The 16,039-nt window shown below is 64.9% G+C and overlaps 1 protein-coding gene across 3 annotated transcripts; it reads left to right on the top strand.

Annotated features, from left to right (window-relative positions):
* Nucleotides 1–833: 833 nt before the first annotated feature.
* Nucleotides 834–15,169, top strand: PLXNB3 (plexin B3). Of its 3 annotated transcripts, XM_003943882.3 has the most exons (36): nucleotides 834–937; nucleotides 2,021–2,129; nucleotides 3,395–4,435; nucleotides 4,755–4,934; nucleotides 5,426–5,554; nucleotides 5,640–5,740; nucleotides 6,213–6,345; nucleotides 6,452–6,608; nucleotides 6,698–6,806; nucleotides 6,888–7,002; nucleotides 7,118–7,243; nucleotides 7,325–7,441; nucleotides 7,668–7,761; nucleotides 7,841–8,010; nucleotides 8,258–8,409; nucleotides 8,602–8,707; nucleotides 9,074–9,204; nucleotides 9,508–9,684; nucleotides 9,796–9,991; nucleotides 10,129–10,368; nucleotides 10,458–10,616; nucleotides 10,690–10,841; nucleotides 10,943–11,043; nucleotides 11,120–11,343; nucleotides 11,465–11,643; nucleotides 11,834–11,900; nucleotides 12,093–12,420; nucleotides 12,561–12,664; nucleotides 12,751–12,844; nucleotides 13,125–13,297; nucleotides 13,459–13,619; nucleotides 13,797–13,944; nucleotides 14,083–14,147; nucleotides 14,218–14,293; nucleotides 14,428–14,502; nucleotides 14,762–15,169. In XM_003943882.3, the coding sequence occupies exons 2-36, from the start codon at nucleotides 2,085–2,087 to the stop codon at nucleotides 14,864–14,866; spliced, it is 5,730 nt and encodes a 1,909-aa protein (XP_003943931.1). In that variant the 5' UTR covers nucleotides 834–937; nucleotides 2,021–2,084; the 3' UTR covers nucleotides 14,867–15,169. The 3 variants fall into 3 exon arrangements, 2 of the variants coding, with proteins under 2 accessions (XP_003943931.1, XP_010330077.1); XM_010331775.2 differs by lacking the exon at nucleotides 9,508–9,684; XR_743898.3 differs by lacking the exons at nucleotides 13,125–13,297; nucleotides 13,459–13,619; nucleotides 13,797–13,944; ... (2 more) ...; nucleotides 14,428–14,502; nucleotides 14,762–15,169 and having other exon boundaries at nucleotides 12,093–12,353; nucleotides 12,751–12,839.
* Nucleotides 15,170–16,039: the final 870 nt, after the last annotated feature.

The following is a 16,039-nucleotide window of genomic DNA, read 5'->3' as shown; positions in this document are numbered from 1 at the left end:
CCTTCCTGTTAGGGAGAGACCCCTCGCCGGCTACTCACTCGCTTCTTGGTGGTCTATTCCCACAGGCCTTCCTGGTTTGCCTCCACGTCCTCATTGCTTGCAGGTGACAGGCTCTGGCTCTGGGACTCAGTGGTCCAGAGCATGACCCTAGACAGAATGCCTGGGTTCAAATCCCATCTCCGTGGAGTGCTCTCTGGGGAACTGACGTCAGGCCAAAGCCCTGGGCAAGTCACCCACCTATGTGCCCCATTTCTCTCCATGCAGATTGGAAAGAATAACACAGCTGCTCAGGGAAGCGCCCACACCCCGAGTCTGCTGGGCCTTTGGGCTCCGGGGCGAACACCCGGCCCCACACCCTGACTGCCCCCAGGGCTCCAGTCACCTGGGCCAAGCTTCTCACCCCTAGGCCTCCCCAGCCCCGTCACCATTTCTTCCTCCTTCGTGGGCCCCTCGGTCTCACTGTTCTTCCCCTTCCGCCCACCCCTCCGTGGGTGACCCTGCCCCAGGGGAACAGTGCCCCAGCAGAAAAGTCCCAGGTTTGCCTGAGTTCTCCTAACCTCCCGTGCTGTTTCCCGACTTGTGTGTTTAACCATCCACAGCACGCTTTGTTGCTGAATAGTGCCAGTGCCGAGCCCAGGCCTGGCATCCAGTAGGTGCTTTGTGCCACGTTATGGAATGCCCAGCCGAGAGGAGGGCGCTGCCTTCTCTCTCCTGCTCCAGCCCGGTGCCCACGGTCAGCCCTCCGTCATGCCCGCCGGGGCCAGCAGAGGGCAGCAGCACCCTGCCCTGCACCGCTGGGCAAAGGGGCGGGTGGAGAGAGGCTGGGCTGCCTGGCCAGGCTGGGCACCATTGCATTGTGGGGAGGGAGGCTGGGGCTCCGCAAGACGTGCTCCTGGCACCGCCAGCTGCTCCTTGGCCCTCGCCAGAGGCCCGCCAGGTAGGCAGGAGCCAGGGCAGGGTCGGGTTCGGAATGCAGGGGCTCCCAAGCCTCAGGGTGTGCTTTGGCCAGAGAGAAGCCAGGGTCTTAGGGCCAACTGGTTGGGGTCAGGCAAGAGCCCTCGGGTGCCAGCCCAGCCTGATGATGGCACTAGGGGCCTGGGAGCATGGTGTCCCCCGAGGGGCAACCCTGGGGTTAGGAGGTAGGGAACTGAGTTTCTTCCCCAAAATGGGAGAGCCAGTGCCAGTCCCGGGCAGAGTACAGGGTGGAGACACTGCCCACCTGGCTCCCCACCCCCAAAGCCTGCTGCCACCATGCCCGGGAGCCTACTGCTGCCATGCTGCGGGGGGAGGCAGAGACTCCATCCCCAGCTCACCTACTCCTGTGCCTCTGGCCAGCTGCTAGCTGCCCCTCCCTTCCACGCCCTGGGCATGGATGGTGCTTCAGGGGGCCTGTGGACCCTCTGCCTCAGCCTGTCTCAAGCAGCCTCCTCCCATGCCCTGCTCGCTGCCACCATGCTGTACTTGGCACCACTTCACCAGTCCCCAGGGGCAGGGCTGGGCCAGGGGCATGGGGGAAGATCTTTTGGACAATGACAGGCATTGAGGGCCAGGACTGGTACTGCACACTGGCCCCAAGGCTACCACTGGCACCTGCAGGGGCATTGCAGGGGCTGTACAGCCCACCCTGTGCCCTTCACAGGGACCCAGGGGAGTCAGGGAGGGGCATGCTGAGTGACATAGGGGTGGCAGGGCCTGAGGGGGAGGGCTGGCTGGAGGAACCCTGGCCCTTTGTCCCTGGATCCCGGGGGTGGCTCCCTGAGGGCGGGAAGTGGCAAGGAGCCCCCTGTCCAGAATAGCCTGGGTGGGGGTGACAGCTGTAACAAGTGGGGCCCTGGCCTGGCCTCCGGACAGAGGAAACATTGTTGTGGTGGAGGCAGGGCTGCCTTGGCCTGGCCACTATTGACAAAGCTGCCAGCTGTGAGGGAGCCTGGTCGCCAGGCCTTGGGCGCCACCTCCCCACCCCTCCTCCCCCAGGCCAGCTCGAATGGGGCTGAGCCTTGACTGTCTCCCTCCCACTCAGGGCAATGCCCCCCACAGCCATCTCGTGCCCATCACCACTGCCCTGGGGCAGCTGAGCTGAGCGGATGTGCCGCGCCGCCCAGAAGACCCCTCTGCTGCTCCATTTCATGGTAAGTGCCCAGGCCCCACATCCCCAAAGATGTTCCTGGGAGGGGCAGGGTGGGGCAGGATGGGGCAGGATGGCTCTGGCCAGGGCCCAGGACACAGGCTGCAGCCTCTCACACATGCCAGGCACGACCACAGATAGCCCGGGGTCCACAGGAAATGCCCAGCTCTTCCCGCCTGTGTTCCTGAGATAAGGGCTCCTGGGCCTTCCTCCAGGCGCTGCTCTGCCCCGAGTCCCAGCGGCCCCACTCCGGGTCGGCACGTGACCACACGCCCAGCTACGTGGACCCCTGCTCAGCTCAGGGCCTGGGCCTGGAGCTCTGCCCAGTGTCCACCCCTTCCCACAGGCTCTGCCCAGGACAGCATCTCTCTGCGGGGGGGCAGCAGGGGCCACAGCAGGGGCTGCTCTCACCTCTCACCCTCAGGGGCTCAGCCATCTCCAGTCTGGCACCCCTTCCCTGCCCCTCCCCTAGCCAGCTCTCCTGGCTCTCCTTCTCCCGGGTCACTCCCACACTGAGGTCCCCTGTGCCAGGCCCTGAGAGACCCATGGGGCCCATGGGGCAGGAGCTGGCCTCCCTGTACCCCTGCAGCCTGCCTTGCCTCTTGGCACCCTTGGCTTCTCCCAGCACCCCTGCTGGCTCACCCCAGTGCCCCCTACCCCTGCCCTGACCCTGCTCCTCTCCGACTTGCTCCTTGCCCAGCCCGTGGCTGCCTGGCTCTCCCCCTTGCCGCTGGCCCCGGCTGCCCAGAGCAGTGTTTCTCTCCCTGCCCTGTCCCTCGTGCCCCACACGGGCCTCACTCCTCTCGCCCCGCTGCCATCTCTCTTGTCTGGATGGCAGTCACAGCAGTGTGCTGTGACACAGCTTCCGCCAGCCTTCCAGCTCCCGCAGCCTCCCTCCCTCCCCTGCCCTCTCTCCCTCCCTGCCCCCTCTGTGACTCAGAGTCCCTCTGTTACCACTCTTGTGGCTTTCCAGGACCTGCCCCCCTTCAACAATCTACTTGCATATCAAGTAGGAGATGAAAGAATTCTCTCCTTGTGTGCCTGTGAGTGCGCGTGTGTCCCCTCCCCGCCTCCTGCTCCAGCTCTTGGACAGTCTTTGTCCCTCCTTCGGTCCACCTCTCTCTGTGCCCCTTCTGACTCTTCATCTCCGCTCACTCCCGCTCGCCCTCTGTCTCTCTGCCTCCCTCCCTCCCTCCCTGGCCTCTCTCCACCTTCCTCTGGTCCCGCCAGCCTTGGGCCCCCACTGGCCTGACTCGTGCCTTCTCACAGGCCCCCGTGATGGTTCGCTGGCCTCCCTTCGGCCTCTGCCTCCTCCTGCTGCTGCTGTCCCCACCACCACTGCCCTTGACAGGCGCCCATCGCTTCTCCGCACCCAACACCACCCTCAACCACTTGGCACTAGCGGCTGGGCGAGGCACGCTCTATGTCGGCGCGGTGAACCGCCTCTTCCAGCTCAGCCCTGAGCTGCAGCTCGAGGCCACGGCTGTCACCGGTCCTGTCATCGACAGCCCCGACTGTGTGCCCTTCCGTGACCCGGCCGAGTGCCCGCAAGCCCAGCTCACCGACAATGCCAACCAGCTACTGCTGGTTAGCAGCCGCACCCAGGAGCTGGTGGCCTGCGGGCAGGTGCGGCAGGGCGTGTGTGAGACACGGCGCCTCGGGGACGTGGCTGAGGTGCTGTACCAGGCCGAGGACCCTGGTGACGGGCAGTTTGTGGCTGCCAATACCCCAGGAGTGGCGACGGTGGGGCTGGTGGTGCCCTCGCCCAGCCGGGACCTCCTGCTTGTGGCCAGAGGCCTGGCGGGCAAGCTGTCAGCAGGGGTACCACCCCTGGCCGTCCGCCAGCTGGCGGGGCCTCAGCCCTTCTCCAGCGAGGGCCTGGGCCGCCTGGTGGTGGGCGACTTTTCCGACTACAATAACAGCTACGTGGGGGCCTTTGCCGACAACAGCTCTGCCTACTTTGTCTTCCGCCGCCGCGGGGCCCGGGCCCAGGCTGAGTACCGCTCCTACGTGGCCCGCGTCTGCCTGGGGGATGCCAACCTGTACTCCTACGTGGAGGTCCCCCTGGCCTGCCAGGGCCAGGGCCTCATCCAGGCCGCCTTCCTTGCCCCAGGCACCTTGCTGGGGGCATTTGCCGCGGGCCCAAGGGGTACCCAGGCAGCACTCTGCGCCTTCCCCATGGTGGAGCTGGGCGCCAGCATGGAGCAGGCCCGGAGACTTTGCTACACGGCAGGCGGCCGAGGCCCCAGCGGTGCAGAGGAAGCCACCGTGGAGTACGGCGTCACGTCGCGCTGTGTCACTCTGCCCCTTGTGAGTGGCGTGCCCTTCCATCCCCCTCCCTCTGTAGATGGGCTGGCATCTCTCAGCACCAGGCAGGGGTGGGTGCCCTCCCGTGGGAACTGTTAGCCAACCTCAGCCAGGTCTCCTGCCCGCTCTCCACCCGTTTCTTTCTGCCTTTCTCCTGGGTGCTGCGAGCTTGCCAGGTGCCCTGGCCCTTTGGCCCTGATTGCTGGGCGTTGGGGTCCTCCCAGGGGTGGCTGGCTGTCCTCTGACTGGCAGCCTGGGCATCCCCCTTGACTGCCGCTCTGACCCTCTTCCGGGGACTGATTTTCTGCTCCGTGCCATGTAGGACTCTCCCGAGTCGTACCCCTGCGGTGACGAACACACCCCCAGCCCCATTGCTGGCCGCCAGCCCCTGGAGGCCCAGCCTCTGCTGCAGCTCACGCAGCCGGTCAGCGCCGTGGCAGCCCTCCAGGCAGATGGGCACATGATCGCCTTCCTGGGGGACACCCAGGGCCAGCTGCACAAGGTGAGGGCCCACCTTGCTGTCCGGCTGGGTGTACCCCTGGCCATGAGGCTCAGGGAAGCACCCAGAACCTTCCACCTCTTTCTTAGCCCATATCCCACCAGTGGGTCAGGGGGCTTTGCCACACAGTGACTGCTGGCTGGGTGCCACCCCTGCAGCCCTGCCTTCACCAGCTGGTGGGGGGCTCACGGTGAAGGTGGCTGGGGTGGCTGGGTGGGGTGGGCAGGGCGTGGTGCCTCCTGGTGACCTTCCTGTCTCCCCATAGCTGCCCTCCCACCTGGCAGAACTGTCCCTGGTATGCAGGGCCTCACCCAGGGTGCTGCTGCTGTCCCGGAGTAAGGGTGCTGAGTGGGGGAAGCAACGTGTCCTCCCTCGATGGCCCGGCAGGAAGGGGAGCTAGCTCTTAAAAGGAGCCCCCACTGGGAGGAGGGGATGTCCCCTGAACGGGCAGCCTCTGGCCATCTGGGTAAGCCTTGTCCTTGTCCTCCACTCAGGTGTTCCTCCACAGCTCCCGGGGCCAGGTTTACCACTCCCAGCAAGTGGGACCTCTGGGCTCGGCCATCAGCCCAGACCTGCTGCTGGACAGCAGTGGCAGTCACCTCTATGTCCTGACTGCCCACCAGGTGAGGGCCGTCCTGGGGCTGAAGGGGCCAGCACACGTGGCCCGAGTCTCGTGCCCATTGCCTCTCTGCCCCGCTGCCCCTTTAGGTGGACCAGATACCTGTGGCGGCCTGCCCCCAGTTCCCTGACTGTGCCAGTTGCCTCCAGGCCCAGGACCCGCTGTGCGGCTGGTGTGTCCTCCAGGGCAGGTGAGCACTGAGCCTCTGCCTAGGCAAGGGCCTTCAGCTGGTGTGTGCCAGGAGACTGCCCCTGGGAGCAGCCCTAGGTGTGCCAGGACGCTTGGGGCCACCGCAGAGGTCACCTATCCAGCCCCATCTCACCGAGCCATGAATCCGGTTGGCAGCCAGTCCCCTCCAACACCACCCAGTCTGTGGGCTCTTCATCCCAGCAGCCCCAGCCAGGGACCGGGACGTCCACGCAGCTCCCTTTCTGACCCATGCTCCATGCGGCAGCCCCAGAAATCCTTGAAGGCAGCCCCGAGTCACTTTGTGTACTCCAGCCCAGTTGCAGCTGCCGCTCAGTCACGGCTGGAGTCCATGCTTGCTTGGCCCTTCCTCTCTGGGCACAGTCCCCTTCACACCTCCTTCTGGGCCGGCCTGCTGCCGCTCATCCTTGGAGCCTAGAACCCCCACGGTGACCCAATGGGCCCCTGCCTGGCAGGTGTACCCGGAAGGGCCAGTGCAGGCGGGCAGGCCAACCGAACCAGTGGCTGTGGAGTTATGAGGAGGACAGCCACTGCCCACACATCCAGAGTCTGCTGCCAGGCCACCACCCCCGCCAGGAGCAGGGTCAGGTGAGGCGCGCACCTCCACTGGACCCCCTGGGCAGCATGAACCCCGCCTGCTTCCCGTCCCCTCTGCTCTGGCTCCATTTCCCTGTTTCTCCCCACTGCATCCCAGGTCACCTTGTCTGTCCCCTGGCTCCCCACCCTGGCTGCAGATGAATACTTCCATTGTGCGTTCGGGGACTATGACAGCTTGGCTTCTGTGGAAGGGCCCCATGTGGCCTGTGTCACCCCTCCCCAAGACCAGGTGCCACTTAACCCTCCAGGCACAGGTGAGTGGCCCATGGGGTAGGGAGCTGGGGTGGGAGCTGGAGGGGGCAGGAGCTACCTGACCTGTCCTGCCCCCACTGTCCCCTCCCAGACCACGTCACTGTGCCTCTGGCCCTGATGTTCGAGGATGTGGCTGTGGCTGCCACCAACTTCTCCTTTTATGACTGTAGTGCCATCCAGGCCTTGGCGGTGGCTGCCCCGTGAGTCCCTGGGCCTGCCTCCTGGGGTAGGGGTGGCGACCCCAGAGGGCACTCAGCTGAGCCGCTGTCTTGCCCCTCCAGGTGTCGCGCTTGCGTGGGCAGCATATGGCGATGTCATTGGTGCCCCCAGAGTAGCCACTGCGTGTATGGAGAGCTCTGCCCAGAGGGCGAGAGGACCATCTACAGTGCCCAGGAGGTGGGTGGGCCCAACTTGCGGGCAAAGGCAGAGCCGCCCCTTCTCCACCCTTCCCAGGGCCGCCCGGCTGCAGGTCCCTTGACTTCTGAAGGGCTGAGGGCTCTCGTTTGCCCAGGTGGATGTCCAGGCGCGTGGCCCAGGGGCTTGCCCACAGGTCGAAGGCCTGGCAGGCCCCCACCTGGTGCCTGTGGGCTGGGAGAGCCATTTGGCCCTACTCGTGCGGAACCTTCGGCATTTCCAAGTGAGCCCTCAGGAGGGCAGGGGACAGGGCGGTGGGGGCAGCCAAGAGCATGTCCCGGCTCCTGACAGCGTCCTCCCCCAGGGCCTGCCTGCCTCCTTCCACTGCTGGCTGGAGCTGCCTGGAGAACTTCGTGAGCTGCCAGCTATCCTGGAGGAGACAGCAGGGGACTCGGGCCTCATCCACTGCCAGGCCCATCAGGTGAGCGGCTGCCCTCCGAACCCTCTTGTCCCCCGGGCTTCTGTAGACCCTCAGGGCTCTGCCATCTTTGTGGAGAGCCTTGGGGCCCACAGCCTCTGTCCCTGGACCCCAGTTTTGGGGGAGAGGCAGGGAATAATCACATTCATTCTGGGGGATGGCCCAGAGAAGACAAGAGTCAGAGGTGCCCTGAGTGGGCACCCAGCCTGACACCATGCTCCGCCCACAGTTCCAGCCCTCCATGTCCCAGCGGGAGCTCCCAGTGCCCATCTATGTCACCCAGGGCAAGGCCCAGCGGCTGGACAATGCCCGTGCACTTTATGGTGAGCCCGGGGACAGCCAGGCCCGCGGGGCAGGGTGGGTGGCAGACAGGCGCTTAGTGCACTGCCTGACCTTCCGTAGTGACCCTGTATGACTGTGCCATGGGCCACCCGGACTGCAGCCACTGCCAAGCGGCCAACAGCAGCCTGGGCTGCCTGTGGTGTGCTGACGGCCAGCCTGCCTGTCGCTACGGGCCCCTGTGCCCACCAGAGGCCGTGGAGCTGCGGTGTCCGGCCCCCAGCATCGATGCAGTAAGCCCCTGCCTCTAGGGTTGAGTGGAGTCTCCTTGTTGGGGCCACACAGCCCAGTGTCCCACTTCTCCTACCCCCACTGTCCTATCCTCCGTGGTCAAACCAGCCCTGCCTCAGGCCCCCAAACCCCAGCAGCTGGCCTGGTTGGCTGGCGGGCACCTGGAACTGCAGTCAGGCGTGGGTGTAGGAGCAGGGGGGTGCAGAGTCAGGCGTGGGTTCGCCATCTGCCATCATTTGGCTGCTGCAGGTCGAGCCCCTGACCGGTCCCCCTGAGGGAGGCTTGGCCCTCACCATCCTGGGTTCCAACCTGGGCCGGACCTTCACCGACGTGCAGTACGCCGTGAGCGTGGCCAGTCGGCCCTGCAACCCTGAGCCCTCTCTCTACCGCACCTCGGCCCGGTGAGGCACTTGAAGGGTGAGGATGGGTGGGGAAGCCCTCAGAGACAGCCATCCAGAGAGATGGCAGGCCTGCGGCCACGAAACATGGGGCCCTGGGTCAGGGGTGGGCTGGAGAAGGCTGGCTCAGCAGCAGCTGGCCGGCTGTCCCCTGCATCCCTGGCCCTCAGCAGCTCCTGGGCCTTGGCTTCCCAGGATTGTGTGTGTGACATCTCCTGCCCCCAACGGCACCACTGGGCCTGTCCGGGTGGCCATTAAGAGCCAGCCACCAGGCATCTCAAGCCAGCACTTCACCTACCAGGTCAGTGGCACGAAGCTGTTGGGACCTGCTGCCCTGGGCACTTGGTGGCACCATTTCTGGGTCGGGAAGCCCGGGACAGGAGCAGTGGGGGCTGCAAGCTGTGGTGGGGAAGATGCTCTGCGAAGGCGGGGAGACCGGCTGTGAGGATGAAAGAGTCCCACCCTACTCCCCATGCGGCAGGGCTGGTTGGGAGGAAGCTGGCCAGTGTGCAGAGGCCTTGGGAAGGACAGTATGGTCCACTCTGGCCCCAGGAGGTAAAGCCCAGAGATGGTGTGCGCTTCCGAAGCAGATGGCCTTGGGCATGGCCTAGGGTGCGGAAGGGCCAGACGGGGCTGCTGTGCCTACCCAGCCTGTGCTGTTCCCCAGGACCCTGTCCTGCTGAGCCTGAGTCCTCGCTGGGGCCCCCAGGCAGGGGGCACCCAGCTCACCATCCGCGGTCAGCACCTCCAGACAGGCAGCAACACCAGCGCCTTTGTGGGTGGCCAACCCTGTCCCATGTGAGTCCCAGCCTGGCTACCATCTGGTGCAGATGGGCTCCTACCCGTCGCCTCCCCCCTCCCCATGCAGATGGGCTCTTCCTCCTCACGGTGAGGGCCAAGGGGCAGGAGTCCCCAGTGGGCACCCCCACAGGCCTCAGTGTTCCTTCTACATAGTGGGGGTGGTGCATTCAGAGCAGTGGCTGCTGTGACCAGCCCTGGTGGTCCCTGCCCTTGTTCAGCGGAGGCAAAGGAGGGCTTGTACTATGGGGGCTGGGCCAGGGCTGGGGTCGGAGATGAGCAACCCTGCCACCCATCCTGCAGCCTGCAGCCCGTGTGTCCCGAGGCCATCGTGTGCCGCACCAGGCCCCAGGCTGTCCCAGGAGAAGCAGCAGTCCTTGTGGTCTTTGGCCACGCGCAGCGCAGACTGCTCGCCAGCCCCTTCCACTACACTGCCAACCCCCAGCTTATAGCAGCAGAGCCCAGCACCAGCTTCCGGGGGTGAGGGTCAGCCCGCAGGCCAGCCTGTGCACCAGCAGGAGGGAAGGAGGGGTGAGGGCTGCGGTGTGCTGCCCACCGCCGGTCCACATCCTGACTGTCATCCGGGTACAGGGGCGGGCGGCTGATCCGAGTCAGGGGCACTGGCCTAGATGCGGCACAGAGGCCCCTGCTGTCTGTGTGGCTGGAGGCTGACGGCGCAGTGCAGGCTTCCAGGACCCAGCCCCGAGACCCAGAGCCAAGGAGGAACTGTGGAGCCCCTGCTGCAGACCCCGAGGCTTGTATCCAGCTTGGTGGGGGGCTCCTGCAGGTGAGCCCCTCACCAGCAGGTGACAGGGTTGTCCCTAACCATGCCCAGTGGGGAGGGGGAGGGGGCCGCCATGGCCCTGGCAGCGCACAGTGGAGCCCAGCTCACTCCACCTGCGGCCGGCCCTGAATACCCCACAGTGCTCCACCGTCTGCTCTGCCAACTCGTCCAGCCTCCTCCTCTGCTGGAGCCCTGCCGTGCCAGACGGGGCCCACCCGAGGCGGGTCTTCTTCACCCTAGACAATGTGCAAGTGGATTTCGCCAGTGCCAGCGGGGGCCAGGGCTTCCTGTACCAGCCCAACCCCCGCCTGGCACCCCTCAGCCATGAGGGGCCTGCCCGCCCCTACCGCCTCAAGCCCGGCCACATCCTGGACGTGGAGGTGAGGGCCATCTGCAACCCTGCCCCACCAGGGTACTCAGGGGCTGCCTCTGTGGGGACCGGCAGCTCAGGCTCCCATGTGTGTCCCAGGGTGAGGGCCTCAACTTGGGCATCAGCAAGGAGGAGGTGCGTGTGTACATCGGCCGCGGTGAGTGCCTGGTAAAGACGCTCACACGTACCCACCTGTACTGCGAGCCGCCTGTGCATGCCCCACAGCCTGCCAATGGCTCTGCCCTGCCACAGTTTGTGGTAAGTCTTTGTCCTGGGTGGGCAGGTGAAGTGGGCACCACCAGCATGCACTCAGGAGCCCCGTACCCCCCAGGTGCAGATGGGCAACGTTCGGCTGGCCCTGGGCCCTGTACAGTACGAGGCCGAGCCCCCGCTGTCCGCCTTTCCCGTGGAGGCCCAGGCAGGCCTGGGCATGGGTGCTGCTGTGCTGATTGCCGCCGTGCTCCTCCTCACCCTCATGTATAGGTGAGGCCCCCACCCCCAGCACACTTCCTTCCTCACCATGGACAAGGGTGCCCGGGCCGGCGGCCCGCCTGGCCCTGGCTGATGCTGGCCCCGGGCTGCAGGCACAAGAGCAAGCAGGCCCTGCGGGACTACCAGAAGGTGCTGCTGCAGCTGGAGAGCCTGGAGACCGGCGTCGGAGACCAGTGCCGCAAGGAGTTCACAGGTGGGCGCGGAGGTGGGGCGGGGGCACTGGGCGCCCAACGGCCTGAACTCAAACCTCAGCGGCTCTTGGCCTGCAGACCTCATGACGGAGATGACCGACCTCAGCAGCGACCTGGAGGCCAGCGGGATCCCCTTCCTGGACTACCACACCTACGCCGAGCGAGCCTTCTTCCCTGGCCACGGCGGCTACCCGCTGCAGCCCCAGCCCGAGGGGCCAGGAGAGGATGGCCGGTGCGCCACAGCGCGCCAGGGCCTCACGCAGCTCTCCAACCTGCTCAACAGCAAGCTCTTCCTCCTCACGGTGAGGGCCGCGGGGCAGGAGTCCCCGGTGGGCAAGGAAGGTGGGCTGGGGACCTGCTGGTCTGAGACAAAGGCGGGGTAAGAGTGGGGCTTCCCAGGACTAGCCTCCACCCCCTGCCCAGCTCATCCACACCCTGGAGGAGCAGCCCAGCTTTACCCAGAGGGACCGCTGCCATGTGGCTTCGCTGCTGTCACTGGTGCTGCATGGCAAGCTGGAGTACCTGACCGACATCATGAGGACCCTGCTGGGTGACCTGGCGGCCCATTACGTGCACAGGAACCCCAAGCTCATGCTACGCAGGTGGGCCTTGACCTGGACCCAGTGGTAGGAGTGAAGGCTGACCACAGACCTGCCCCCACTGTGCCCTGGGTGGGCTCTGTCCCAGGGTGGGTGGAGCCAGGAAGCCCTAGGAGGCGGGGAAAAGGAAAGTGAGACGTCCTCACCAGGGACGCGGGCATGAAGGCCTGACCCTGTGACTGGTTCCCCGCAGGACAGAGACCATGGTGGAGAAACTGCTCAGCAACTGGCTGGCTGTCTGCCTGTACGCCTTCCTGAGGGTGAGGGGCAAAATCCTCCCCTCCCACCACGTGGGGGCTGCTGCCTACGCCCTGTCTGACCAAGGCCCGGCAAGGGGGGCTTTGGAAAGGGAACTTTGAACCCTCTCCCTGGCTAGAGGCAAGACAGAGGTGAGAAGGGCTGTCATCGGTCCCTTCTCGCTTGGCTGATGCCAGGTCATCTTGGCGGTGCAGGAGGTGGCCGGTGAGCCACTGTACATGCTCTTCCGGGCCATCCAGTACCAGGTGGACAAGGGCCCTGTGGATGCCGTGACAGGCAAGGCCAAACGGACCCTGAATGATAGCCGCCTGCTGCGGGAGGATGTGGAGTTCCAGCCCTTGACGCTGATGGTGCTGGTGGGGCCCGGGGCTGGCGGGGCTGCAGGCAGCGGCGAGGTGCAGCGCGTGCCTGCTCGGGTGCTCGACACCGACACCATCACCCAGGTCAAGGAGAAGGTGTTGGACCAAGTCTACAAGGGCACCCCCTTCTCCCAGAGGCCCTCAGTGCATGCCCTAGACCTTGGTGAGAGAGCCAGCCCTGCCCACCCATCCCAGGGACCCTTCCCCACCCCTTGGCACCTGGAGAGCCTCAGCTGTGCCCTACTCTGAGCGTAGGGCAAGGAGAGCAGGCTGTGGACTATCCGCTTCCCCGACTCCCTCCAGAGTGGCGCTCAGGCCTGGCTGGTCACCTGACCCTGTCGGATGAAGACTTGACCTCTGTGACCCACAACCACTGGAAGAGACTGAACACCTTGCAGCACTACAAGGTGCGAGGGGGGCCAGGCCAGGCAGGGTGGGAGCGGTGCGGGCACCTGGCTGGGGTCAGCACCGCCTCCACTACCATCTCCGCCAGGTCCCAGATGGAGCAACAGTGGGGCTCATCCCTCAGCTGCACAGTGGCAGTGCCATCTCCCAGAGCCTGGCCCAGAGCTGCCCCTTGGGAGAAAGTGAGTCCCTCAGGGTCGGCCCTGAGCTAGGCACTGGCTGCAGCCACTGGAGTCCAGTCTGGGCAGGCAGAATTCCTGGCCACGCATCTGCCTCGGCTGCATCCCCCGCCCCACTCTGCCCAAGGCTGGGCCAATGGCCTGGGGGCTCCCCCGAGCTCCTCTGCCCAACTCCTTCCTTTCTTCCAGTCCCCACCCTCCTCACCTGGTAGGGGGAATGCACTGGGCAGTCCAGGCCAGGGGCAGGGGGCAGAGGCCTGAGGCCAGGCTCCTGTGTCCCCAGACATCCCCATGCTGGAGGATGGCGAGGAGGGCGGGGTGCACCTCTGGCACCTGGTGAAAGCCACCGAGGAGCCAGAAGAGGCCAAGGTACGGCGCAGCAGCCTGCGGGAGCGGGAGCCAGCTCGGGCCAAGGCTATTCCGGAAATCTACCTCACCCGTCTGCTGTCCATGAAGGTCAGTGCAGCCCGGGCAGCCAGGCCCGAGGGGAGGCTCAGCCAGAGGCCCCTGATAAGCCAGGGGATGAGGGTCATGATCCTGGAGGGGCAGGGGTGGCCTCAGCCATGAACAGCCCCCACATGCTGTCCTCCACACGGCCCCCGTCCCCTGCCTCACAGGGCACGCTGCAGAAGTTTGTGGACGACACCTTCCAGGCCATCCTCAGTGTGAACCGGCCCGTCCCCATTGCCGTGAAATACCTGTTTGACCTCCTGGATGAGCTAGCGGAGAAGCACGGCATTGAGGATCCAGGGACCCTTCACATCTGGAAGACTAACAGGTGCCTTTCCTGCTGCCCCGCCCCTGCTGTGCACAGGATCCACTGAGTCCCAGAGGGACCAGGATGCTCCCAGGGTGGATTCACCTGCCCAGGGTTTCTGGAACTTAGAGGAAGATCTAGGGCCCAGGTCACCTGGGCCAGGGCCTCATGCCCAGGCCCACCCTGCCCCCCCCCCAGTCTTCTGCTGCGGTTCTGGGTGAATGCCCTGAAGAACCCACAACTCATCTTTGATGTGCGTGTGTCGGACAACGTGGACGCCATCCTTGCCGTCATCGCCCAGACCTTCATTGACTCCTGTACCACCTCAGAGCATAAAGTGGGCCGGGTGAGAGCAGCGCCAGCAGCAGCAGCTGGCAGGGGCTGGAGGAGGAGAGGCTTATGGGGGAAGCCTGGGTGGGCGGTGGCAGCATGATGGGGGCTCCTTCACCTCCTAGCTCATGCCTTGCGCCTCCCTCCGGAGCAGGATTCCCCAGTGAACAAACTGCTCTACGCCCGGGAGATCCCACGCTACAAGCAGATGGTGGAGAGGTGGGTGTCAGAGGCAGTGGGGCTGCAGGGACGGGGACTGCCCCACCCCTAACTAAGCCTGCTCCTCCAGATACTATGCGGACATTCACCAGAGCTCTCCGGCGAGCTACCAGGAGATGAACTCGGCTCTGGCTGAGCTCTCCGGGGTGAGGCACGGCCCAGGGGGTGTACCTGTCCACATGTGGGTGGAAAGACTAGCAGAGCAGGGGCAGGGGGAGGAGGCTTGGGGCTGGAAGACCAGGCTGGGACCTCACTGCCTCCCGCTACGTGGTGCCCCCAGAACTACACTTCTGCTCCGCACTGTCTGGAGGCTCTGCAGGAGCTCTACAGCCACATCCACAGGTACTACGACCAGGTGAGCCACGGCACGCTGGAGGGGAGGTGCGGTGGGGAGGGATGCCCGTGGACCCTCTGAGGGGAGCAGGGGTGCCAGTCTATGCTGGCAGGGCGCAGGCTGGGGAAGGGACTCAGGTTTTCATTCAGATTCCTCAGGGAGACACCAGGCAGCCCCCACTGGACCCCCAGGCTCCCGTGGAGATGGAAGCAGGGTGGGCAGCCCTGGGCCAGCAGGCAGAGGGGCAGGCTCAGATGTGAACCCTCCTCTGCCCGGGCAGATTATCAGCGCCCTGGAGGAGGACCCTGTGGGCCAGAAGTTGCAGCTGGCCTGCCGCCTGCAGCAGGTCGCTGCCCTGGTGGAGAACAAAGTGACTGACCTGTGAGCTCAGCTCAGACAGCAGCAAGCCAGATCCACCACCACCGCAGTGCCTTACAACCCCAGAACCGAGCCAGCCACCGAGGGGAGCCAGCAGAACCAGGGGGCGCAGGGTACACAGCTTGGCACTGTGCCCAGCAGTGGGCTCCCTGCCTGCCGCCTCCCCTGCCAGCCAGCCCGCCTGCCTTCCCCTACCTGGGCTTGTTTCTAATTTATAAGGATCCCCTTCCTTCCCCCTCTCCCCACTGTATTTATTTGCCTGCTGGAAAATTACATCTGGAAATAAAATAGAAATGTCTTTTTATTTTGAGATGGAGTCTCGCTCGCTCTCCCAGGCTGGAGTGCAGTGGCGTGATCTCGGCTCACTGCAACCTCTGTTTCCCAGGGTTCAAGCAATTCTCACGCCTTGGCCTCCCAAGTAGCTGGGATTACAAGCACCTGTTACCACACCCGACTAATTTTTGTATTTTTAGTAAAGATGGATTTTTGCCGCGTTGGCCAGGCTGGTCTCAAACTCCTGACCTCAGGTGATCTGCCTGCCTCGGCCTCCCAAAGTGCTGGGATTATAGGCGTGAGCCACCAAGCCAGAAATGTCTTTTTAGAAAGGGCCCAATCCCCAGCCCCTGCTTTTCCCTGTCCAAGTTGACCCAGTGCTCTCCTGATCTGGGAGCCCCTCAGCCCCATGGCTATAACCTGCTGCCCACGGACAGAGAGAGGCCATCAGGTACCCAGGCTTCACTCTCCCCTCGACCTCCCTCGCCCCACAGGAAGGCAGCCCCTCCACCAATGCCTGTCCCACCCCTACCAGTTCAGTAACACTGCACCAATATCTTGGGACAAGCCCCCTCCCTGCCAAGCACCACCCCCTTCATTGGGACTCCTCCAGCAGGCCCTAGCTGACCCCACAGCCCCACTCTCACCCCTCTATTCCCTTGTCCTTGAAGCAGCCAGAGTGATCTTCTGCTGAGCAGCTCAGTGACCACCCCCCGCTACGCTGCCCAAGCTCCACATTGAACTCACAGACTCTAGTCCTCTAGCCCTTGCCCCCGAAACATTCACCCACTGTGACCAGCACGTGGAGAGCTAGAATGTGTCCGGCTGCAAGCCTTGCCCCGCTGTGCCCTGTGCTTCCCTGGATGCTTCTGGGGACCCAATTTCTCCTGTTCTCTCAGGATGCAGC

The sequence above is a fragment of the Saimiri boliviensis genome, chromosome X (genome assembly GCF_048565385.1).
Source record: "Saimiri boliviensis isolate mSaiBol1 chromosome X, mSaiBol1.pri, whole genome shotgun sequence".
NCBI lineage: Eukaryota > Metazoa > Chordata > Mammalia > Primates > Cebidae > Saimiri > Saimiri boliviensis.
This window is presented reverse-complemented; position numbering and strand designations above follow the sequence as displayed.

What these genes read in the sequence shown, in the direction of transcription:
- PLXNB3 (XM_003943882.3), top strand. Translation starts at nt 2,085, where the DNA reads ATGTGCCGCGCCGCCCAGAAGACCCCTCTGCTGCTCCATTTCATG. An exon ending in AGTGCATGCCCTAGACCTTG is followed by an intron (nt 12,421 to 12,560) that starts GTGAGAGAGCCA and finishes GACTCCCTCCAG; the next exon opens with AGTGGCGCTCAGGCCTGGCT. An exon ending in GAGCTGCCCCTTGGGAGAAA is followed by an intron (nt 12,845 to 13,124) that starts GTGAGTCCCTCA and finishes CTGTGTCCCCAG; the next exon opens with ACATCCCCATGCTGGAGGAT.